The sequence below is a fragment of the Pituophis catenifer genome, unplaced genomic scaffold (genome assembly GCF_029215685.1).
Source record: "Pituophis catenifer annectens isolate HBS135680 unplaced genomic scaffold, rPitCat1.0.hap2 SCAF_7, whole genome shotgun sequence".
In the NCBI taxonomy this organism is placed as follows: Eukaryota; Metazoa; Chordata; class Lepidosauria; order Squamata; family Colubridae; genus Pituophis; species Pituophis catenifer.
In genome coordinates this window covers 56,911,138-56,935,800 of record NW_027256887.1, presented here as the reverse complement: position 1 = coordinate 56,935,800, position 24,663 = coordinate 56,911,138, and the positions used below count along the sequence as shown (strand labels likewise).

Genomic DNA, 24,663 nt, shown 5'->3' with positions numbered 1-24,663 from the left:
TTAAAAAATAAAAAGTAACAATTAATATAATTATTTTAGAGATAAGCATGTTGACTTCACCTGACTTGGCAGTAATTCAATGTGGCTACTCCATATAAAAAGACAAACAGTCCAATGAAGGCAGCTGGAAAGAGCATTCCTGTATACCAGCCTAACCAGGCAAAATATAAACCAATTTTTTCACCAAAATACCGTCTGTTCAAAAATACAAAAACAAATAATTTTATTAACATTTTTGAAGTAGAATTTATTAGTGGTTCTAAATATAAAATAATCCAGAAATGTATGGACTTCCCATATATGAATAAGATCATATGTTCACATTTTTTCACCCTTATTTTTTTTAAATAATATTGTTATATTGATGCAGATACATATATCAATGCAGATAAGCAATACTGAATATCATATTACCACGTGTTTCAAAAACTGATTATCACTCGGGTGGTTGTTTTTATATACATGAGGATATTCATTATTGATGGGGGCAGAAGATGACTGAAGATTTTGAATAAACTGTTGCACTAGGATGCTATGTTACCCTATTATGGATGACGGATTTAATAATCTAGTGGAAAGACATCAAAGAAGATACTAAATGAATTATAAATTTAAAGTTATTGTCTTTTCTTTTTTTTATAAAATGGAATGTATATATAGACATATGTATATTTTAGCAGAGTGGGCAGTGGATTATATTTAGAATTGTAGTGCATGGTAATCTTGCAGGAAACTGGGTTGAAATAGGTTAGTTTAGTGATTGATTAGTTTAAGAAAAAGGATTTTTAAGTTATATATTTCGGGGAGTGGAAGAATTGGATAGAACTGAATAAATGTTAAATTTGGAGAAGGCTGCTTTGAAATGTTAAATTAATATATATAAAAGTAAAGGTTATGTTGTTGTAATAATAATAATATTTTATAAGTTTGAGGGAGGAGAAAAAGGGTAGATTGTGAAAAGCGGAGAAAAGCGGAGTTATAAGAATACTATGCTAAGGGTCAGTATTTTGAGGAGTGAGTAAGGGTATGGTAAAATATTATGTAATTAATTATGAATTAGTTTATTGTTGTGAAGAAGAAGTCACAGGGGGGGATGGGTGGTGAGGGGGGGTTAGGGAAGAAGGGAGGAAAAGGGGGAAAAACTTGTATTCGAAAAACTTTTTCAATAAAAAAAAAAAAACTGATTATCACTCTTCAGATTACTCCTTATAGACTATTAGACCAAGAGTCCTGCCTCTTCATTTATTTAACCTTGTTAGAGATATTTGCTATTAATTTTGACAGATTGAGTTTTGCCACAAAGTATTAAAAACGAAGAACAATTTGTTTCATGAGATAATTTCAATTTCCATGAGAGTTTTGGCAAAACTGCTTCTCAGTTTTTCACCCAGGATCTTTAGAATTAATTTACACAGCAAAATTGATTATATAAGATAAGATTTCTATGGGTATAGAAGACCCTTTCAATCTCAATATTATTCCAGATTGATTTTATAGTGTTATTGCATCCTACTACTTGCCTTGTCAGAATTTGCCATTTTATGGCATGTGATTTCAGAAATTTAACTAGATCCTAGATGTAGAAACCCTGAGAATCCCCAAATAAGCCTCTGCAGAGCTGGATGCAGTGGATACGGGCAAAGTGTCCTTGGGCTGCTTTTTTCACTTGGTTAGCCCTGGTAGAATTATTTAGTAGTAGAAAAATCGTTTTAACCAGTTAGCAAATAAATATACAAAGGGAAACAAGTAAAATTTCTCTCAAAAGGCTGGAAGAAGATCTCCATTCCATATAAATATTCCTTCTATATATTTAATTGAACATGCATCGGTTCCTGTGCTTCTGCTGTAAACCCACTGTTTGAAATTCTTCATTCCACTAACATAGTAGGTGCTAAAGGCTTTCAGGAATCATTTCTCATATTCCTCTCTTAGTGCCACAGTTCTCACAAGAACAACATCTGTCAGAGGAGACCCTCCTAAATGGAGTTTACCATGTTAACTATCACTTTGATAAATCAGAAAAACATATTACACCATTTTGACATATTACACCATTTTGATATGACGTTAATATGCAGATATAACACTTGTTTCATTCCCAGAGAAAGCAGCAATAGGACATATTTTTCAGTTTGTCAGTGAAAAAGTAACAGGGCAGGTTAGTCTCCTGGCACTCACAAGAGTTCTTGAGAATTTCAAATAGATATTGTGAATCGCCTCAAATAAAATCTCACAATATATTTCAGTATTTTAGGTTACCTATACATTCCCAATACAAATGGATTTTTTTTAAAAAAATTACCGTATAAGATCCAAAGGTTGGTATTTATACCAAGCTCCCCATGAGGCCCAGCATTCATAAAGTAGATGCCTGTGGTTTTCTGCCCCATGACTTCTTATGGAATTTTTACTTTTGTAACTACCCTAAAATACAAGTAAATAAAGAAGAATTAGTTAATAGATATTTATAAATATCCATGAATATTTTAGAGTATTAAATTCATAAATATAAATTTAGCATCTTATCACTGAAATTATCTGTTATCATTGAAATTATGATTAGCTTGTGATCTATACCATCTCAGAAACTTAAGAATGAAGCTATACATCTGTATACAATTTGAGAATAAATCTTACTGAACACAATGGAGCTCATGCTTGAGTAGACTCCATATTTCAAAGAAGCAACCATAATTTTTGAAGTTTGCTTTGTAAGAATGGAGGTCTTTAGTTCCAGATCTTAACTCAGTGTAAAAATAAGTGCAGTGTTCATAATGAAAGACTGGATTTGATATTTTGTAGTAAAGCTATACATATTATAAAGTTAATCAAAAAGAGAAAATACTACAGTTAGTTACAAATGTATAGAAACCTTTTTCCAAACTTCTATTTCTCTTAAAATATGTAATTTTGCCCAATAATTACAGGTAAGTCTTTGTCTTATGACCACAGTTGAGCCCAAAATTTATGTTGCTAAGTGAGATATTTGTTAAGTGAATTTTACCCCATTTTATGACCTTTCTTGCCACAGTTGTTAACAGTTGTTAAGTTATTAACATAGTTAAGTGAACCTGGCTTCCTCATTGATTTGCTTGTCAGAAAATCACAAAAGGTGATCACATGATCCCAGGACACTGCAACCATCATAAATATGAGTCAGTTGATAAGCTTCTGAATTTTGATCATGTGACATGGGGATACTGCAATTGTCATAAGTGTGAAAAATGGCCATAAATTGTTTTCTTCTTTGTAATCTTGAACCATCACAAAATGAACTATGTACGTTGAGGACTACCTGTATACAAAATTAAGCTAGGTTCACACAGAACGGCTGTCTTGCATGTGCAGTGTTATACCTATCCTAGACAAAAATGTGGAAGGCCTGATGATTGGGAATGATTGTATATTGAGTTGTTAATTGTTGTTATTGATTATAAATCTTGTACTTGCTGGATTTATTTCTTCTGTAATGTCAGTTAGGCAAGCATCAGAATAACCTATTCATATGTCTTTAATTTCATCAGGAGAAAAGCACTTGAAGAATATATATTGGTAAATTCATGATTTGATTATAAAGGTTCTCATTTCTGTGGGAACACAAGTTGTGAAGAAGATATTCGACAACCATTTATCTGAAATGATATAGGGCAGTGATGGCTAACCTTTTTGCCATCGCATGCCAAAAGTAGGGGGAGTGAGCGATGGTCGCGCGTGTGCGTGCCCACACCCATAATTCTATGCGCCCTGCCCCCCCATGCATGAGACCCCCCCCATGCTCCCCCCGCTTTTGGCATGTGATATGGTGGACCCGGTAGGCCTGTTTTTCACCCACCCCAGGCTTCAGAGGCTTTCTAGAAGCCTGGGGAGGTGCAAACAGCCTTCTCCACCACCCCCCGGAGGCCCTCTGGAGGCTGGAAACAGTCCGTTTGCTGACTTCCGGTGGGCCCAGAAGGCTCGAAAATAAGCTGGCCAGCGTGCGCATGCGTGCTGGAGCTGAACTAGGGCAACGCTCGCGTGCCCACCAATATGGCTCCACATGCCACCTGTGACACGCGTGCCATAGGTTCACCATCATGGATATAGGGTTTCCTGCCTGAGCAGCGGGTTGAATTAGAAGAACTCCAGGGTCCCTTCCAACTGTTATTCTGTTATTTGGACGTAATACCATTCCCCTGAAATTTCCACAGATGATCCTGAATTTATACCTTTTCATTCCATCATTCATTGTTTTTGACTTAAAAAGCTGTAGGTCACCTTTTATGAACATCATCTTCAGACATATTTTCTTAAATATGAATTTATACATCAAACCTTTAAATTACTCTGTCTTTGACTTTTTTTTGTCATTATTTGTTGTGAATTCAAAGGCATAACTTTCTAAAAAAGAATCTGAAATTGCATTTTGTTTCATTTGCCAAATGAGATGACTTAAATGGACTGTCCCCTTAATACAGTGAAAATCAGAATTAATGGTCCAACAATAATGGTGGGAAGTAATTGGATTTAAAAAAATTAAAAGAAGGAATACCTCATGAAGAGAAAATGCAGCTTCATAGGAACCATTAGTAAGCAACCGATTGAGACCTAGAAATAGAAATATTTAACATATAACAGAAAAAGCTGGAATGAATATAATATATAGCATCCAGCATTAATCTAGAGTCAGATGTGCTTAAATTGAATGAATCAATCAATCTAATATAACTGTGCATTCAGAGTGGGCAGTAGGTGTAAGCATGAAAAGATACAACTTACAAATGGTACACACACATTTTAGTATTTTTTTCTGAAAGTTATTATTGAATTAAAAGGTACAAAAAGGAACAATTTTGGTAGCTAATAATTTTATCAAGAAATATACTAGTATCAATAGTCCTCAACTTACAAACACAATTGAGCCCAAAATTTCTGCTAAGACATTTGTTAAGTGAGTTTTGCCTGATTTTACAGCCATTCTGGCCACAGTTATTAAGTGAATCACTGCAGTTGATAAATTACTAACCCGGTTGTTAAATGAATCTGGCTTCCGCATTGACTTTGTTTGTCAGAAGGTCGCAAAATGGGATCACCTGACCTTGGGACATAGCAATGGCCATAAATATGAACCAGTTGCCAAGCATCTGAATTTTGATCACATGATCATGGGGATGCTACAAAGGTTGTTACTGAAAAACGGTCATAAGTCACTTTTTTCAGTGCTGTTGTAACTTTGAATGGTCAACAAATGAATTGTTGTAAGTTGAAGACTACCTGTTCTGTCGCTTCTTTTAACTCTATTCTATATAATAGGAAAGGTTGAAATGGAGTAAGATTTGCAGAAATCCCACGCTTACCGATTTTATTTTTTCCTTCTTCATATTTCACTCTTTGTAAAATATGATGAACAATTCTACTTCTTATAGCATTGTTAAAAAATGTGTCCTTATTGTGAATGATAAAGCTGTTTTGAAAATACAAGCAAGAAAATGCAATTATTGTTTCTGACAACTGAAAAAGTCTCACTAATATTTCTGAGATACAACAGTAAAGCAAAAAAAATATAAATAAAGGAATCTTCTATAAAATTTCTAATGAACTGCACTATTTCTAGAAATATTTTAAATAAAGTCTATTGCTTATTAGAGTTTGTAGGATATATAGTCACAAAGAACTAAATCAGCTTCAGTGATATTCTTTGTAAAATGAAAGGATCATACCAATTTATTTGTGGATGAAGCAAACGATGAGTTCCTTTTTATGCTAACCAAATTGGCCACTGAATCTTAAATCAATACCAAACTTGAATGAAAAAGTATCATGTGATTCCTTACCAGACAAGTCAACATTAAGGCTGTGCTTAGAATACAAAGGTAAAAAGGTGTTCCAAAATACAGGAAAAGCTGCAGCTGTTTTAAGAAATTGTATCCTACATATACTGAAATACCTTTTAGCCTTCAAATCCAAAATGCTTCACACCAGTTAGTATATAACCAGTGGTTGGTTTCAAAATTTTTTGCTACTGATTCAGTGGACGTGGCTAGGTGGGGGGCATGTGACTGAGTGGGCATGAGTGATGTCAAATTGGCCACGCCTACTCAGTCACACGACTCCCCCACCTAGCCACGCCCAGAGGAAAAGGTAGAAAAATTTTTGGAATTTCCACCTATCTACCCCCGCCCTCCCTTCGCCAGTCACCTGTTTTCCCTCCTTTAGCGGCCCCAGCCCTAGCCCTGCTTCCTCCCCCCCCCCGGCTCTTTGTTCGGACTGCTTACCTTCCGTAGCCGCTGGTCCAGAGTCCAGAAGGCAAGCTGACCGGAGTTTTCGGCGGCCCCCAGCAGCCGCTGCTGCTGGAAAGTGGCTGACAAATGTCGCAGGTCGCCGAAAAGTACCGGAGGTCGTGGAAAAAGCTGCTGCCATCGCCATGTTCTTCGTGCATGCACATCCCATTGGACTTGCAAGGTAATGGGATGCGTGTGTGCGAAGAATATGGTGGCAACGAACATGGTGGGTGGGATGAGCGAATGGCGACCGGGGGACAGGTTTGGGGGTGTGGCCAGCCAGCTATTGCTACTGGTTTGGCGACCTTGGCCAAATTTCCGCCAACGATTCGTTCGAATTGGTCCGAACTGGCTGATACCAACTGTGTATATAACCAAATGTACCTGCAAGCTTTGGAAACAACTGAAATGCCTAGCACAAGACAAGTGAATTATGGGAGGACAACTGGATAATGTAACCTGGGATTACAAAATGTCATTTTATTCACTTTTTGGACACATTCCTTTTTAAAAATATTGAATACTAGAAATACAATATTTTCATTTGTTATACGGTAGACTAAGATAGTGGTCGTTTAGATATCTGAAAGTGCTCTCAATGTGACATAAAAAAGCAGAATAGATGTGCAGCACACGGTCATATAAAGAATAGCTTTGAATGCAGCTGGCAGTAAATCAGCCAATTAATTAATTTTGATTTATCTAGATTGGAAATGTTCTAGATAAAAAACCACAGATTTGGGTCAAATGTACTGATTTCCTGTAAGAAAATTTAGGCAAGACATTTTTATCTACTGCAAGACATGCAAAGATAGATTGAGCCTGCTTTACTTTGCTATAATTCTTTCAGAACACTAAGATACATGGCATTATATCAAATAAAAATAGCCAGTTTTAAAAATATCACCCATGTACTATATGGACCAGAAAGGTGTTTAACTAATTTTCTTTTTTGCATTTTGGTGGTAATGGTTAATACAGAATTCAACATGAAATTTCCAAAGATAAGATAATTCAAAATTTATTTTCATATTAAAACATCTATTTTCTTTCAATACAATTGAATACAATTAATTCAAGTACAATTTTTTTCATTTTCCATTTATGTACCTCCTAAATATTGGTAAAATAATAATGATGCCATCTCTGGGCAAATGTAAGTTTCTGAGGCTGATGGTGAACTTGATCCTTGATCTCTATAGGCCTAGACTAAAATCCCAACCACTGTACTACACTAATTCTCCAACTTTTTATTTTTATTTTTATTTTTATTTTAATGTTTCTATAAAATGAAATAAGATCTATATCTTGATCAAGTTAAGGACCTCTTTATGTCTGAAAACTGTTTGTTCCTTTGATAGATGTAATGGAAATCCATAGATGCATTTGTTATTGCTGTTAAATTGTTATATAAAATGCTTTGTAAAATATAGATCTGAATTATGAACTACCGGTATATGCAGAAGATTATAAGCATTTAAGTAGATCAGCTATTGCAGCTTTTTATTTTGATATTTTGGTCTTTATTTCACAACTGATGTATTGATGTTATATTTTATGCTGCATAGGGTATATTTTATATGGAGAAGTTGGATCAAAGTGTAATGAAACAAACAGAACTAAATACATTGCTAGCCTAGTGTTTTTATTTAGCTATTATGCACCCAGCGAATACTTAGATGGTAAAGGATAAGTGGACTTTTTAAGTATATGTTAAGGAGAATTTAGAATTCAGCATTTGAAAAATTCTCAAGCATTATATCCCATTTTTCACGTAAATATAAATATTTCCCCTTTCACATTTGCCTTTTTAAATAAAACTCACTGATGAATCCTTTGTTGACTGAATGGAGCCGTGTAGCAGTCATTTTCTTCCAAATCTGGCAGCCTTTCCTTGTCCAAACTCATTGGCTTTCTAGGTAACCATCCTCGAAACCTGCTTAATTGCTTCTCAATTCTGCAGGAGATGAAAGGGAAGGCAAACTTAACATTTAAGTGGAAATAAGCACTTTCTATACATAAACATTTTATGGATGCAAGGGATATAAAATGCAATAATTTTCCAGACATTAATCATAATTAACCTGGGCAATTAACTGTGTCATGACTAAACAGTCTATACCTGTGTATGTATATACAATCTATATATAAAATAACTGTCAATCTAGCTTGTTTCATAATAGGTAGCATGGAGGGTTCTTCAGATAAATCTCTTAGAATCAAATCTTTGCTTTGATAAAGATTTTGAGAAGGAAAAGCAAAGGAATGAAGCATTTAGATTTCTCTTCCTTTTAAATGTTTCAGTTCAAAAAGCAATTAAGAGCTCTAAAGACTGTTCTAGCTCTAAAGATGCTATGGCAATCTAGTGCTTTATCCACTAATTTTTAGCACAACATTTCAATATGGACCATTTATTAGCAGTTTTATTTTCAAAAGGTTTAACTCTTTGATTAAAAATTTAATCTTATCTGAAAAACTGCATAAAATACAATAAAAACTTCCTAGAATCATTATGAAAGGTTCTGGCAGCAGAACTTTAGGGCAATGATTTCGCTGCCATTTTCTTCCTACTCATATGTCACAAAGAGAACTTTTTAAAAAGCATTGTTATCATAGTTTGTTTCAAAAGTACTTGTTTTGGTCCAGCTAGGTAATTATGAAAAGCTAATCAGGATAATTAGTGTTTGGATAAGAAATTGAGAATAGGCTAGTCTAGGAAAGAAAATGTGGAAGAAAACAATCCCAAATCACTTCCAAGAAAACTTCCTGGATGTATCAATATAGACACCAAGTACTGAGTTTTATCATGCACGCTGGTTTTCCATTCCCAATCCCAAAACTCTGAGTTTATTTTTTAATAAAAGCAAAACAGTTACCAGGAGAGTAATCAGTCACTACATACTGTATCGTTCAATCAAGATTGTGACTGTACAAATAGTATACATAGGCAACATGAACTACATGGCTTGGGATCGGGTTATCTGAAGGACCATCTTTTTCCAAGAGTCTCTACCCATTCAATTTGGTCCTGAAGATCCCACCAGAGTGTTGGTTGACAGGGATCAGAAGATGGACCTTTTCTTTTGTAGACCCTGCTCAGTCAAATATTCTCCCTTTGGAGATTAGAATGGCCCCAGCCCTGTTGGCCTTCTGCAAGGCCTTAAAAACTTTGCTGCATAACCGGGGTCTGTCGCTCTGAATTTGTTAAGGGCCCCATTTCTTGGCTTTACTGTTAATTGATTAATTATCTCAGTTGTTATATATATTTAGTTTTGGATTGTTTTTATTGTTTTAAATATTTTATTGTTTTAGAACTATAAGCTACCCAGAGTCACTTGGTTGAGAAGGATGACTATAGAAAATAAATAAATAGCCAATGTTAATATTTGTTTTCTTGTTACATTGTACTGAAAAGTAATGGCATTAATATAAGTGGCATATGATCTGGTGAAAAGTGAAAAAAACAAACAAAAAAATCTAGAACATACTTGTGGCTGTCTGAATATCTATTCCTAGCTGAAATGTCCTATCTTTATTCTTATTTATCAATGTTTTGTAGGATATTTCATAATATTATTTGGAGAATACTCTGTGAAATATATTTACTTTCATCATAATTTATTTTACAAATAAATCTCTGTCGTTTGGGCTGATCATATATTCAGTGACTCTCTGAGGCAAAGTCTTTAACAGATTATTTGTTTCTTTCAAAATTTTATACTGCTTTTATCTATTATGTTTTCAATCATAAAACTTTGGTTTCTTAGGGGGAGGAACAAAATAACAAAATTAAGATGCACGATGGGAATTATTTTGCTAAAAGTGAAAAGCAGAGACAACAGCTCTATTTTATCTTAGGAACCAGGTGGAAGAAAAAGTTAATAACTCCTAAACTTACTCTCTACCTACAAAGATGTGAGCAGCGCAAGCAACTTATTCCCTGTGACAAGTCATTGAAGTGAAAGTTGGATTTTGAAAAAGCAGGATACAAAAAATACAGATAGTCCTCGCCTTATGACCATTTACTTAGCAACTGCTTGAAATTATGATGCCATTGAAAAAGTGACTTATGATAATGACTGCAGTTTCCTGGGGTCATGTGGTCACTATTTGTGATTTTCCCAACTGTGTTCCAACAAGCAAAATTAATGAGGAAAGATAGATTTGCCTAACAACCACATGATTGCTTAACATTATCAAAAAGTCATAAAATAGGGTGCAGTCATATGATGATTCACTTAAAGACCACATCGCTTAGTGATGAAAATTCCTGAAACAGATCAAACCAGAGTTCTCATTTTAGACAGAAATGACCAAGCTCAAATTATCCTATTTTGAATACATTATGCTGAGGCTTAGCTTCCTGGAGAAGGTTCTAAGGATCTTGAGAGAGGAGGAAGTAAAGAGAAAAAGAGACTAACCTAGTGGTGGGTTTCAAATTTTTTTACTACCGGTTCTGTGGGTGTGGCTTGGTGGACGTGGCATGGCTTGGTGGGCGTGGCTTGGTGGGTGTGGATACTGTAAAATCTTCATTCCCACCCTACTCCAGGGGAAGGTTACTGCAAAATCCCCATTTCCTCCCGACTTGGGAGGCAGAGAATAGATGGGGGCGGGGCCAGTCAGAATTTTTACTATCGGTTCTCTGAACTACTCAAAATTTCCACTACCGGTTCTCCAGAACTGGTCAGAACCTTCTGAAACCCACCTCTGGACTAACCAGTGGCAAGATGGATAGACTCAGTTACAGTAGTATTGAGTGCACAATTGGAAGACCTGAAAGACCATGCCGGGGGCAGTTCATCATGGAGAAAAGTTACTAAGAGCTGACACTGACTTGTGGCATATAATCAAGCAAGCAGCAAGCAATTAATACCTTACCCTTCCAGACTTTAATTTCTATTGGAAATTAATTTCTATTTACTCTAAAAAAATCATTAAAATGCTAATTTCATGAATGGTGTCATATACCATTTCTCTTCAAAGGAATACACCCAGGGGAGTTGCCATTTGATTGGTGCAGTTCCAATGGAATTTGGATTTGACACCAAAAAGCCACTTCAATGAATGCAGGAGCATGAACATAGCCCCTTCCTGCCACTTCATAAAGAATCCATCCCTTAACTGGGATTATACAGCACTGGGAAGCCTTCATAGCCTTGTTATAGACCTTTAAGTTAATGAAGTGGTATATAAATATTATCACCATATTTGAGAAATAAGTGATGATGCCTGGAAGAGCTCAATTAAAATTATAATTACTGCTTTTATGGAAACCACAGTTTGGGTTTTTCTTCTGTGATTTAACTTTTTGATTAAACTGAATTCCCAAAAAATAAAACAAAACCCACTAACTTGTTCAGGATCTTGTAACGTCGATGCAGGTAATAGATTTTTCTCCTGGAAGAACAGCAAAAATGAAGCCAGTCGAGAAGAAAACCCATCGTCAGTTACAGTATGAACTAGCAAGGAAGGAAAGGAGATTGAAGATAGAATCCTGTAAGAAGTGAAGAAGAAACTAAAAAGAGATTAACAATTAGAACCATCAAAAACATCCTTAATCTCTCTCTCACTTTCTCTGTATGTGTGTATACATTCGTGTATGTTCATTACTTTCTTTTTTTCAATTAAGTCATGCACCTTGAAGCATTTTTTGTTCAATAAATCATGAACCTGAAATGAAATAAAATGCTAAGCTTTTATACTGATAATAAAATGCTTTAAATATGAGAATATAAAAGAAAATTGTTCTAGTTATACATGCAATACATGATCAGGTGATGTTGGTGCTAGTGATGCAGTTTTGAAAAGATTATATTCATGCACAATGATACTGAGGCATTTAGTATGTGTTTTCCCTACCAATTTTATATATATGTGATGTGAGTATGAGATTCTATTAGTTAGAATGGCTTTTGCATTCTCCATTAGGAATGTGATGTAAGAAATTCATGGGACAATGCTACTAATTCAAATTAGCATTAGGTATAATTTTTGTTTTGTTCTGAAGAGAAAGTAACAGAATTGATGTTATGGGATTAACTAAATCAAGGGCAAAAAGCAACACAGTAAGGGCTTATTTACACTGCCACTTTGCCCAGTGACCATATGGCCAGCAACCATATTGAGGGCACAAATAAAGGACATTGCTGTGTATTCTCCTTCCCCACCACTCCACAATGCAATCTCTGGGCATGACTTCTTGTTCCCCTCCCTTCTTGCTCCTTGTTGCCTGCTTCTTTCAACTCAAACATTGCTGTCTGGTTTGCTCATTGTGGTTTACTTTATTCTAGGCCAACATTTAATTTTGATTGCCTTGCAGAGACAGGATCATCCTATCAAATGGGTAAATGTTTGTTGCTGTGGATGCATTTTGGAGTTATAGCTCCAAAAGATGATGAAAAAGTGCACTGATACATTTATTAAAAACAAAAATAAATTCCAGTGGAAGAATCATTCAGGAAAAAAAAAGTCATTTAAAAACATTTCTGTTATGAACCAGCAACCATCTATATCTCATACAAATTTTGTCTCTTGCATTATTACTAGTAATAGTTCTGAAACTACTGGAGTTAGAGATCTACAGTGTGGCAATACAGTTTTTTATTTCAGTGTTGATTATTGTATCTGTACATATGTGTATGTATGTGTATGCATGTATACCTATGCACACTGTGTATACACAGCCACTCCTCATTAAACTATCTTACTCATGTGACTGTGATCACAAATATGATTGTAATAAATGGTATAACAAAATTCATTTTTCAACAATGTATGCATTTACAACTAAAGTTTGTGTATCTGACAACAATACATGCTGGAGTCTCTCCCTCCCGCTCTCTCTATCACATGTTCACTTAGCAACCATTTTAATTAAGGACATGGTCATTGGAATGAAATGCAGTCACTAAACAAGAAGCGGAGGTATATACATTCAGTTTAATATTCTATGCATGGAAAATGATTGGCAATTGCTTTTCTGGTACAAACAGTTAGGAGAGCTCAGCAGCATAACAATTGTCCAATGGTAGCCTGCAATCCAGATAAACACCTTGCATGTCAAAGGATCTCAGCTTCTCCAGGATACTCATAAACTGATCTAGAGTAAAGCTGAACAGGCTAGAAACAGAATGGATATGCCCACAAACAACTGCCATTACAAATTCTTTCTAGGTGTATTGGGATTAAAGTTATCATCTTCTTTTACTCTAAATTTATTGGCAGCTATAGTCCAACACATTTAGGCTGCATACCTAGACTGAAGAGAGTTGCTTTAGGAACACAGTGAAAGAACTTCTCTGTTCCTGTTGCTGAGGTGATATGGAATTCTGCTCAATTAAGATTTAATTTAAAATAAAAGCAGAACTATAAAATTGATAATGGTCTTACTATATTAACAATAAGTCTTAAGCTTCAAAAAATTACCTCACAGCTTTAAGGGAAGTATTATTAAGAAAATTGAGATGAAATTTTTCATAGGGCTTAAGGATTATTGTATTTTGAAGTCTATAAGAACATTACATGCTTAACTTAGCTAAGAATTTGGTTATTAGAAGTAGAAATGTCTTTCCCTTTCTGGATGTCAGAATTACCAATGGAAAGGAAAAGCTGCATAATTCATTTATGAAATTCACTACAATAATATGAGATGATAGCTACTTCAGTAGGTCTTATGCAGGAGAACAATTTGCAGAACAAAACCAATTGGAGGACAAGATTGAACAGAGAGGTCTCATATTTGTTGGGCCTGTTCAATTTGAATACATTACTTAGCTTTTCTAATCTGGTGTTGTATCATAAAGATCTTATCATTTGGGGAATTTGGTAGAACTAAGGGAACAGTGTCCCATAGTGACTATATATGCATGAATATATTCATGCATCATATATTCATGAATATATGCACCATCATTCAGCAACGGAATTATCAAGAAAAAAAGCAGTAGAAAATGGACATCACTTTCATATTCCTTTCATAAATTTTCTAAAGCATATTCTGCATTCTTTTCAGATCATTTCCCTTTTTGTTAAAGAATGCTGGAAACAGAATGTTAGCCATAAAGAATTTGGGTCAGCATTAAATTTATAGACATACACACTTTATTACCCAAACTTTTTTAGAATTAAGTTTACAGCTTACAATGAAAATTCAATGCTGAAATCATTAGAGTTTTAATTTCAACCTCGTATATTAACAGAAGGGAGTTAAAATTTTAAAAATCATGTCTTTGCAATTAACTCTGCATATTAATGCCTATTTAGAACACAATTAGATCAGAAAATTCTACATAGTAAGAATTTAATTTTTATTTATGTAGCGTATCCTTCGTAAAATTTAGATTAATCAAATGTCTTTTAGAACAGTCATATAAGTCTAAGATGAACTAAGATGAACTAAGTTACGTGTTATGTTATGTTACTATTAACCACTTTATGTAACATATGCCTAATGTAACTTGAAATACCACATTTCTAACAATATGATATAGGAATCAATTTTAGTCAATTACAATTCTTTTAAAATATTCAATTTTAGAAAAAATATACAGTTAAATATATCAAAATTATGATATATTGTTAATTGTGGATTATTATCACATTTTAACAATTCTTCTTTAATAAACAATAAATATTTAATTTCTCCCATATGAATTCTTGAATGTTTAGGTGAACTTTGTTTCTAATAATGCAAGTTACATCATAGCTGATCATAGCCGCTAAATATGCCACATGGTTCTGACAGACTGGCACTTGGAAGTTTGTTTCCTTTCACTGACTGCAAAGAAGTCCCTTTAAAAAACAGAGGGCATGATTTGGCCTCTAGTAGTGAAGGGGCTAAAGGATAGAATGACCCATGAAACTAGCGGCACTGCAGAACATATCATGTTAAGTCAAAGTCAAAACTGAATCAAAATTGCAGCTGAACCATAATTATTTCAACTGAATCATAATCACATCAACTTCATGTTCATGTTAAATTCTCCACAATTATAATTAAACCTACCTGAAGGGCATTCTTACATTCATAAGTTCTGCAAATTTTCCCAGGACTTCCCAAGGGGCATGCAACTTCACAAAGATGATATCACTGTTTGACAAAGATGACTGCAACAGATAAAAGATAGTAAGTTAAATTCCTACATGTAAAAAATGTAAATTTTTATTTTAAAACCTCTGCAAACCTTGGGAATCTCCCAATTCTTCTGATGCTTTTTTCTCGTGGGTAATACCATTTTAGCTGTTACTAATAGGACAAATTATTCCGAAGCACAAGGAAACATCTGAACAGGGAAAAGTTCTGTTTTAGTGCAGAAACTATTTAAAAAGTAGGAATGTGATGACTAAAAAAATTAAACAGGATATTTTGAAAGTATCCCTCAAAATAAACTGAATGTAAAAATTGATATATTGTTTAAAAATCACAGATTATTTGAAAAATTACTCTCAAATATTCTCTTAATATAAATGGTTAAGTAGTTAAGAGCGTAGAAGGCCAAAAAATATGAATCATCATTTAAGACCCAAGATGAATCTACTTCAAGTGTTTCATTCACAGACTCATTAATGAAATGTATGAAAATCCCATTCAGAACTGCATTTCTGCAAGGTTAGAGATGCAAGTTGTAGAATACTGAAGAGCTTGTGATGATGCTTGTAAATCAGTTTTAGCATAGTAAAAATATTTTTGTGCTTTCCAACTTGTGAATTCACATTTCTTTCATAACTTGATTGCAAAATACTATTGAAATTATTACATATTCAATATGTCTGTGATGGAAGTTTGTATGAAATATCTTTTAAAGGTGCTTCATAAAACTTCGAGTCCACTAACTCTTAGGCATACTGGCTTCCTTTGCATTTGCTCCAAGTCTCCTAACTGGAACAAGAAAAACTGATTGAAATTATAACTGCTTTTCAATTGATCAGATTTACTATTGAATTATCTAGTTATCATGCAGTTATAGGAATCTTCATGTTTGTTAAGTGCAATGCCATAAGCCTTACACACATTTTTTATAAAGCAAAACACAAAACCATAAAGTTAGTGTTCATTGATTCAGTATAAAGTGCGTATTACCTACATGAACAACATAGGTATTGGTTTTGTGTTAATGTTCTTTTTATAGTACTGTACATTAAATTCATGCAAGCTCTAGCCAGAAAGAGACTCAAGCACTAACTACACTTCTTTCTAATGTATTTTAATTCATACTGTATTTATGAAGACCACAAATAGACAAGTGTGGTCAGCATATTTTAGAGGCTTTAATGGAAGACAGATGAGGAATTAGACCCTTTCCAAGAAGGCAACAATCTAAACCAGGTTGTTGTATACAGCATATTGCAGCTTCAAAGCAGTCTTTAAAGAAAGATTCAGACTTTTAAAAAACAAGAAGCTTCAATTTCTGGAAAACAGCCAAAGGGAGATTAAAATATTGATTTTGGAAAATTAAGGGGCTCGATGGACTTGAAAGAATATTTCCTGTGGGTGCTTAAAAATATGTAAGACGATATATGGTCTTTGAAATCAGTTTTAAGAAACCCTTCTACGAGAACGTTTTGTTGTTTGGAAAATAAACAAGATGATAAGAAGAGAATGGAAGGCTGGCTAAAGGGAACCAAAAGAGCAAAGGATTACTCTTGAAGGAAGACAGGCCATTTATTACAATGGATGAACACTATTTGATTATTTTTTTAAAAAAAATAAGGCTGTTTGGGAACAATGCACTGAGTGCACTAAGTTACTTTCAAGATTGTTTAATATTATAGCAGGGAATATACAAGAACAGATTTTATTGGATAAACAGAAATTGAGACTGCTTTCAATGGCATGTGCGAAGATGGCGGCTCGTAGGTGAAGCTCCGATGCCTCGGAGGAGAAGTAGGGCTTACTGAGGACTTTCGGGGGGCCGAATATCAGCTGTTGGCCCCCGCCCAGCAAGAGGAATGTGTGGGCGGCCTGTCGCGAGCTTTTGAGCTCCCCTGGATGATCGGCGTGGGCAGCTGGAGCCGAAAAACGCCGCGAGGCTATGGCGGCGGTGAACGGGAGGCTGGAGCAAGGTCGGGGCGGCGCCGGGTTGCCTTGGCGTCCCCCCCCAGCGGCGCCCCCCCCAGCGGCGCCCTCCCAGTGTTGGCCGGAGTGGGGAGGGGTGTGGGGAGACAGCGGCTCGTTGGAGCATCCCCCCCCCGGAAAAGCACCCCGATATGGTTCCCAGCTGTCAGCAGCGGCCGCGACGGTTGGAGCGGCGGCTGCGGCGGCTGGGGATGAAACGACGGCTGCTGGGGCGGTGCTGGGTGGAACGGCGCTATCCTGGCTGTTTTCAGACCGACTTTAGACTTTTTTACTAGGGTCGGTTATTTACTGCGGAGGGAGGAAGGGAAGAATGCAGTCTAACTGGTTGCTGACTTCTGAAGACCCCTGAAGACCGGGGCTTAAAGGGGATTAGAAGACCCTATGGAGACTGGGGGTTTGGCAAAGTTGGGCGACTGGCCTGCCTCCCCCTGGCCTGTATCCATTTTCCCCTCCCCGCCGCGGCCTGGTTATGGGCGTGGGCGGGGCCGTGGCCATTTGATCTGGACCTTATCTGCACCGGCACTGGACTGCATTGGACTTATTGGACCCCTGACCTGACCTGACTATAATTGACCCCCGGTTTCCGGCTATATCATCAGTCCCAGTCACATTTACAATGCCTTGCTGTGAGGAGAGGCTTAAGCCTGGGTGTGGTCACCGAGGGAGTCACCTTGCTGTTATTGCCACTGAATTAGACCTGTCGATACCAGCCGCCGTGAGAGGGTGGCTTGGTCATTGCTTTTCAGGGCATCGGCTTGAGACTCCTCTCCACTGCCGTGAGAGGACAGTGGAGCCCCGGTTCTGATCCGCGCCAAAATGGTGAACTGTCTCTCCTGGACTTTTAAATGTACCATCATTGAATCCTTAGCCTGACTCTATTTCCCCAAGCGAACTTGCAGGAATGTATTCACCGGCTGAGCTCTTTGCCTTGCGAGACTCCCCCCTCTCGCAAGCCTGGCCTTCCATGTTATCGAAGGCCTACCTCGATGAAGGGCTTTGGAACCCAGAGAGGTGGCATGTCACGAAGAGGGGGTTGAGGGGTTTTTTAGATAAAGTTTTAGCAAATGTCCGGGGGGGGGAGGGTTGGATCAGAAGTAAGGCTGTGGGTATGGGGGATAACCCACTAAGGGGAGGGCCAGGTAAGGCTGTGGAGCACGGCATGGGGGGTGGGGGGCCCGGGGTCAAGAGGGGGGATAAAGTTCATCCAGATAAGGTTTTTACCATCAGTACTGTGGGTGGGAGGGGTAGATATGGCGGGAGCAGGGGGCCATATCGTGTTAGGGGAGCGCGCGCCCGCTGTCTTCGAGCGGTGGCGCGCTCCGGCCCCCAAAGCTCCACTCGTTTTCCAGGTGGCGCAGATCCTCAGGGCCCTGGTCTCCGTCTGATGTTATGCAATGCCAGGTCTGTAGTAAATAAAGCCCCCCTCATTTGTGATCTTGTTCAGGAGGGGGGAGCGGACCTGGCAGGTATTACGGAAACCTGGTTGGGCCAAGAGGGGGGGGTCCACCAAATGTGCCCACCAGGTTTCCGCGCATTCCATCAGCCGAGGTTGCAGGGTAGGGGTGGGGGGTAGCGGTTATTATTAACGAAGGTCTGAGACCGAGGGAGGCCACTATTCCTCAGACGGCCGGCTGTGAATCCCTCCTTGTGAAATGGGGCCACGGGGTTCAGATGGGTTTGCTGATCACATACCTGGCTCCCTGCCATGTGGCAGCAGCCCTGCCCGAGCTACTCAGTGTCATCGCCACGGTGGCGGTTGAGACCCCTAGGCTTATGGTCATGAGGGATTTCAACTTGCCGTCCGTTGGTGAGGCATCTGAGGTGGCTCGGGAGTTCATGGCTTCCATGACAGCCATGGACCTGACCCAGTTAATTCATGGCCCTACCCACACGGGGGGAAACACGCTGGATCTGGTTTTTGTCTCTGGACAGTGGTTGAGTGATCTCGAGATAGGGGATATAGTCACTGAGCCCTTGTCATGGTCTGATCACTCTCTCCTTCGTCTCGACCTTCGAACCGCTACACCCCGCCGCAGGGAGGCGGAGCCGGTAAGATGGTTCCGCCCCAGGCGCCTGATGGAACCGGATAGGTTCCAGATGGAGCTTGAGCCATTCCCTGAGGCTCTGGCACACGCCTCGACTGGAGACCTAGTGGCCGCCTGGGATAGGGCGGCCGCTGGAGCTCTGGATCGGGTCGTGCCTTTGCAGCCTCTGACCCGGCGCCGATCTCATTTAGCTCCTTGGTTCACTGAGGAGCTGAGGGAGTTGAAGTGCCGGAAAAGACGCCTAGACAGTAGTTGGAGGGCCAGTCTTTCTGAATCTGACCGGACACTGGTAAGAGCTCATATTAGGAATTACCTAGTGGCGATAAAAGCAGCGAAATGTAGCTATTTTGCTGCTCTTATTGCGTCATCAGATAATCGCCCGGCCGCCCTGTTTAGGGTGACCCGCTCCCTGCTCCACCAGGAAGCGCGGGAGGACCCCTTGGAGGGTAGAGCCGAGGATTTTGTCCAATATCTGTATGACAAAATCGCTCAGATTCGGGAAGATCTGGATTCCGACTGGATAGTCTCAGGGGGAGGGACTGGGGCAGGTCTTGAGAATATTATCTGGGATGAGTTTGATCCTGTGACCCCTGAGGACGTGGACAGGATTCTGGGTAGACTGAACGCGACCACTTGTTTATTGGACCCGTGTCCCTCCTGGTTAGTGCTGGCTTCTCGGGAGGTGACACGAGGCTGGTTCCAGGGGATTATAAATGCTTCGCTGGGTGAGGGTGTCTTTCCTGCCGCCTTGAAAGAGGCGGTGGTGAGGCCTCTCCTCAAGAAGCCTTCTCTGGACCCGGCAATGTTGGTAAATTATCGTCCGGTCTCCAACCTTCGTTTTGTGGCGAAGGTTGTTGAGAGTGTGGTTGCGCAACAGCTTCCCCAGTACCTGGATGAAATGACGTATCTGGATCCGTTCCAGTCGGGCTTCAGGCCCGGGTACAGCACGGAAACGGCATTGGTCGCGTTGGTTGATGATCTCTGGAGGGCTCGGGTCAGGGGGTGCTCCTCTGTCCTGGTCCTGTTAGATCTCTCAGCGGCTTTTGATACCATCGACCATGGTATCATGCTGCACCGGTTGGAAGAGTTAGGGGTGGGAGGCACTGTGTTGCGGTGGTTCTCCTCCTTTCTCTCTGACCGGTCGCAGTCTGTGTTGACAGGGAGACAGAGGTCGACCCCGAGGCCCCTCATATGTGGGGTGCCGCAAGGGTCGGTCCTCTCACCTCTCCTGTTCAACATTTATGTGAAGCCGCTGGGCGAGATCATCCGTGGTTTCAGGGTGGAGTACCATCAGTACGCTGATGACACCCAGCTGTACATCTCCACCCCGGATCACCCCAACGATGCCCTTGAAGTGATGTCCCGGTGCCTGGAGGCCGTACGGATCTGGATGGGGAGGAACAGGCTCAGGCTCAACCTATCCAAGACCGAGTGGCTGTGGTTTCCGACGTCCCGATATAGCCAGTTGATGCCATCACTGACTATTGGGGGCGAATCATTGGCCCCCACGGAGAGGGCTCACAACTTGGGCGTCCTCCTGGATTCACGGCTGTCTTTAGAAGAGCACTTGACGGCCGTGACCGGGAGGATTTTTTATCAGGTCCGCCTGATTCGCCAGTTGCATCCCTTTCTGGATCGGGACTCGTTACGCACGGTCACTCATGCCCTCGTCACCTCCCGCCTGGACTATTGTAATGCTCTCTACATGGGGCTCCCCTTGAGGAGCACCCGGAGGCTCCAACTGGCGCAGAGTGCGGCCGTGCGGGTGGTAATGGGAGCGACATGGCGCTCCCATGTAACACCTCTCCTGCGCGAGCTGCACTGGCTCCCGGTGGTCTTCCGGGTGCGCTTCAAGGTTTTGGTTACCACCTTTAAAGCGCTCCATGGCTTAGGGCCTGGTTATTTACGGGACCGCCTACTACCACCAATAGCCTCCCACCGGCCAGTACGCTCTCATAGAGAGGGACTCCTCCGGGTGCCGTCAGCCAAACAGTGTCGACTGGCGGCCCCTAGGGAGAGAGCCTTCTCTGTGGGGGCACCTACCATCTGGAATGAGCTCCCCCCGGAGATACGGAGGATCCCGGATCTGCGCTCCTTCCGCCGTGCTGTGAAGGCCTTTTTATTCCATCAAGCGGGCTTGGCCTGATCTCTTCCCTTTTTAAATATGTAAATTTTAATCTGTTTTTAAATTATTGGGGTATTTTAATTTGTCTGGGCCAAAAAGTTTAATTTGATTTTATCGGGTTTTTAAATTTTGTGTATTTATGTATTTTATTGTTGGCTGTTCACCGCCCTGAGTCCTTCGGGAGTAGGGCGGTATACAAATCAAATAAATAAAATAAAAATAAATAAATAAAATGTAGATTTTTAAAAAACCCTGGATTATAAAAGTGATACAGAAAAAGATGTGGTACAAATATAGAATCATAGGGCTGGAAGGAACCTCAGAGGTCCTCTAGTCCAACCTCATAACAGCTTTCGTCTTAAAACATAAAGTATGATTCTTGAGAAAATTTACAAAGGCTGATCCTGAATATAACTTTATTTTGATTTGTTTCGTTGCATATCAGATTTTATGTCATGTTATTATATTCAGTTTCAAAGATGTGGCTTTTCAAACCTCATTTTGGATCAAGTTTTAGGTCGAATCCGGAACCACTGAATTAGATTGAGAGGAATCAGGTCATTGCCTAAATCACTAGATTGTATTTAATCAATTATGTAGGTCAATGGACATTTTAGGAACCCTCTTGAAATCAGCTGTAAATTATAAATTGAATGAAATACTCTTGCTTCCAGACCTCCTACCTCTTTCTCCATCTGAAGTCCTTCTGCTCTAATATTTCTTTCAAATACTTCTCTTTTCTCTGCTTGCAAATTAGATTTTCTGTACACCAAGATATAATCAATGCGACATTTTCCATCTCTGAAGTATAGTCCACTGGATTTATTTTTTTCTGGAATATCCTGTAAAGGCAGTCAGTACAGTTGTCAAATAAAACCCCCAACAAAACGACTAGTGGCTTTAACAATTTTGATAAAAAAAGGATTCAGAACAAAGTATCTGAAAACTACTACAGAACATATAAATATTCATAGCATAGCATAGCATAGCATAGCATAGCATAGCATAGCATAGCATAGCATAGCATAGCATAGCATAGCATAGCATAACACAGCACAACATAACAAAATGACATAACATTTAAATAAGATTTATTAAACTTCATAAGAATTTTCCATGTAATCATGTCATACATAGTTATGATCACCATATAGTTGCTCTCCTATTGCAGTTATTTTCTGAGTGTGCCTATTACATGTTTTCAAAATTTCATATTATCTGTCCCAGTGAATGCTCTGACAGATCTTTCTTTAAAATAACTTGGATCCACTATAATTCAATTTTTAACTATTAATGCACTCTTCCAAAAGAAGCTGATCCAGAACCTGTGGATTCTTTGGAATTATGACTCTTGCTGGAATAGAAGGTAGAAACGATGGTCTGTACAGGAACACTTGGAATGCTTGATACAACTGTTTCTAAAAGAAGATGCCCTTGTAACTGTCACTCATACCCTGATCATCAAACATTCGTAATGTGCTTTACTTGGGGTTGCCTTTGAAAGAAAATGCTGCCTTACTTGGGAACTACAACTGATCCAAAATATTACAGCCTGGCTTTGGAAGTAGGCTTCCAGATACATTTTGAAGTGCTAGTCACTGCCTACAAAACTTTTTATGTCTTTTGTCGTTGATCTGTATGGGATCCCTTCCTCTGAATAGAATCTTCCAAGTGGCATATTCTATTTAGGAACATTTATTAATTGTTCCTTCTGCATAGGTACATTAGGAGATGGTAATACAGAGGCAAGTTCATCTGTAATCCTTTGAAATTCTTTTTCCATGAAGATACAATGGCTCCCCCCATATTTGTTTCAGAAAGAAGTAAATATTATTTTTTTATCATGTCTTCAAAACATAAAATGAATGCTGGAATGCTGGATGTTATGGCTTTCATGATTGGAGGTGATTATTCTATATTTGTTATTTTATTTTTAGTAGGCTGCATATAAATAGTTTTAAATAAATAAATAATTTGTCATTCCATGTACTGTTTTAATATGCTTGTTTGACTTTCTGTCACTCATATGACAAAGCAAATGTTTATTTTCCACACAAGAATGAGCTATGCTGTTAGGGGAATCCAGGGGTGTAATTTTGCAAAATAATCTGCAAAATACAAGAATGATGAAAACACTGTGATTTTATAGTATATTGAACACACAGCTCTATATGGAAAGTAAATTGAGAAGTAGCTCAGAGCCACCTAAAGGAAATCCATAAATAATATTTGTATGAAAATGTCTTACCTCTTCAATAGATTCCAATCTGCTAGTATCATCTGAAGTACTAGTCAAGTTTCCATGGTGAAGCAAAGACTCATCATCTTTGGAAGGGTTTGTTATTTCTTCTAATTCATCAAAAATAATATTGACATCCTTAGCTACTAAAAAGCAATGACAAAGAATTAAAACATTAGTGCTTTAAATAATAAAAAGTCAAAAATTTTAGGTATCTTTTCAAAATTGGCATGGATGAGCTCAGCACATCTAGTAGGAACAAGATCAGTCTGGCCTCTGCAATAATTATATAATGTAAAATAATTATGTAATGTGTATCTATTATAACAGAATTTATTTATTTAGCGTATGGCATCTACAGAAGTCATGCAATCACTGATATACAAATACTGGTATAAGTTTAAATGAAGCATCAGCAAGGTATGTATGTGTATGTATGTACATATGTGTGTGTGTATATATATATCTTTTATACCACATACCATAAAATGCATATGTATACACACACATTATATACATATACACACACATACACACACACATACACACACACACACACTACAATATATAAGATAAAATATTACCGTAAATTAATATAAAACCATAATAAAATCACCATAATATGGCACCATATAATTGCAGTGAGATAGATGTTATAATTCGATATCTAAGGAAGCTAACCATCTAACTGTTTCTGGTGTGGCTGCAATGAGGTCATCCAGGTGCCTAGAAATTTCCTGAGGGGACATTCTATAACTATATGTATTATCTTTGTTCTGGTGCATCACAAACACACTGCAGGTTCAGATTATAACAGATCATGGTATATGAACAAGCAGAGCATCTTCTAAGTGGCAGTGATTCATATATACATGTTCTGTGTTTTGACCTACAGTACAGTTTTTAAATTCATGATAAATATT

The 24,663-nt window shown here is 38.4% G+C and overlaps 1 protein-coding gene across 1 annotated transcript in view; it reads right to left on the bottom strand.

Moving 5' to 3' along the window:
- The window catches only part of ANO4 (anoctamin 4), a 111,206-nt gene that overhangs the window by 41,531 nt on the left and 45,012 nt on the right, over positions 1 to 24,663 (bottom strand). The window contains exons 6-14 of the mRNA XM_070946824.1: positions 23,750 to 23,886; positions 22,185 to 22,343; positions 15,262 to 15,362; positions 11,610 to 11,654; positions 8,083 to 8,214; positions 5,334 to 5,440; positions 4,529 to 4,584; positions 2,303 to 2,424; positions 61 to 195 (exon numbers count right to left, since the gene is read on the bottom strand). Of these exons, the coding sequence (XP_070802925.1) occupies positions 61 to 195; positions 2,303 to 2,424; positions 4,529 to 4,584; positions 5,334 to 5,440; positions 8,083 to 8,214; positions 11,610 to 11,654; positions 15,262 to 15,362; positions 22,185 to 22,343; positions 23,750 to 23,886 (994 nt within the window). The remainder of the gene's footprint in view (positions 1 to 60; positions 196 to 2,302; positions 2,425 to 4,528; positions 4,585 to 5,333; positions 5,441 to 8,082; positions 8,215 to 11,609; positions 11,655 to 15,261; positions 15,363 to 22,184; positions 22,344 to 23,749; positions 23,887 to 24,663) is intronic.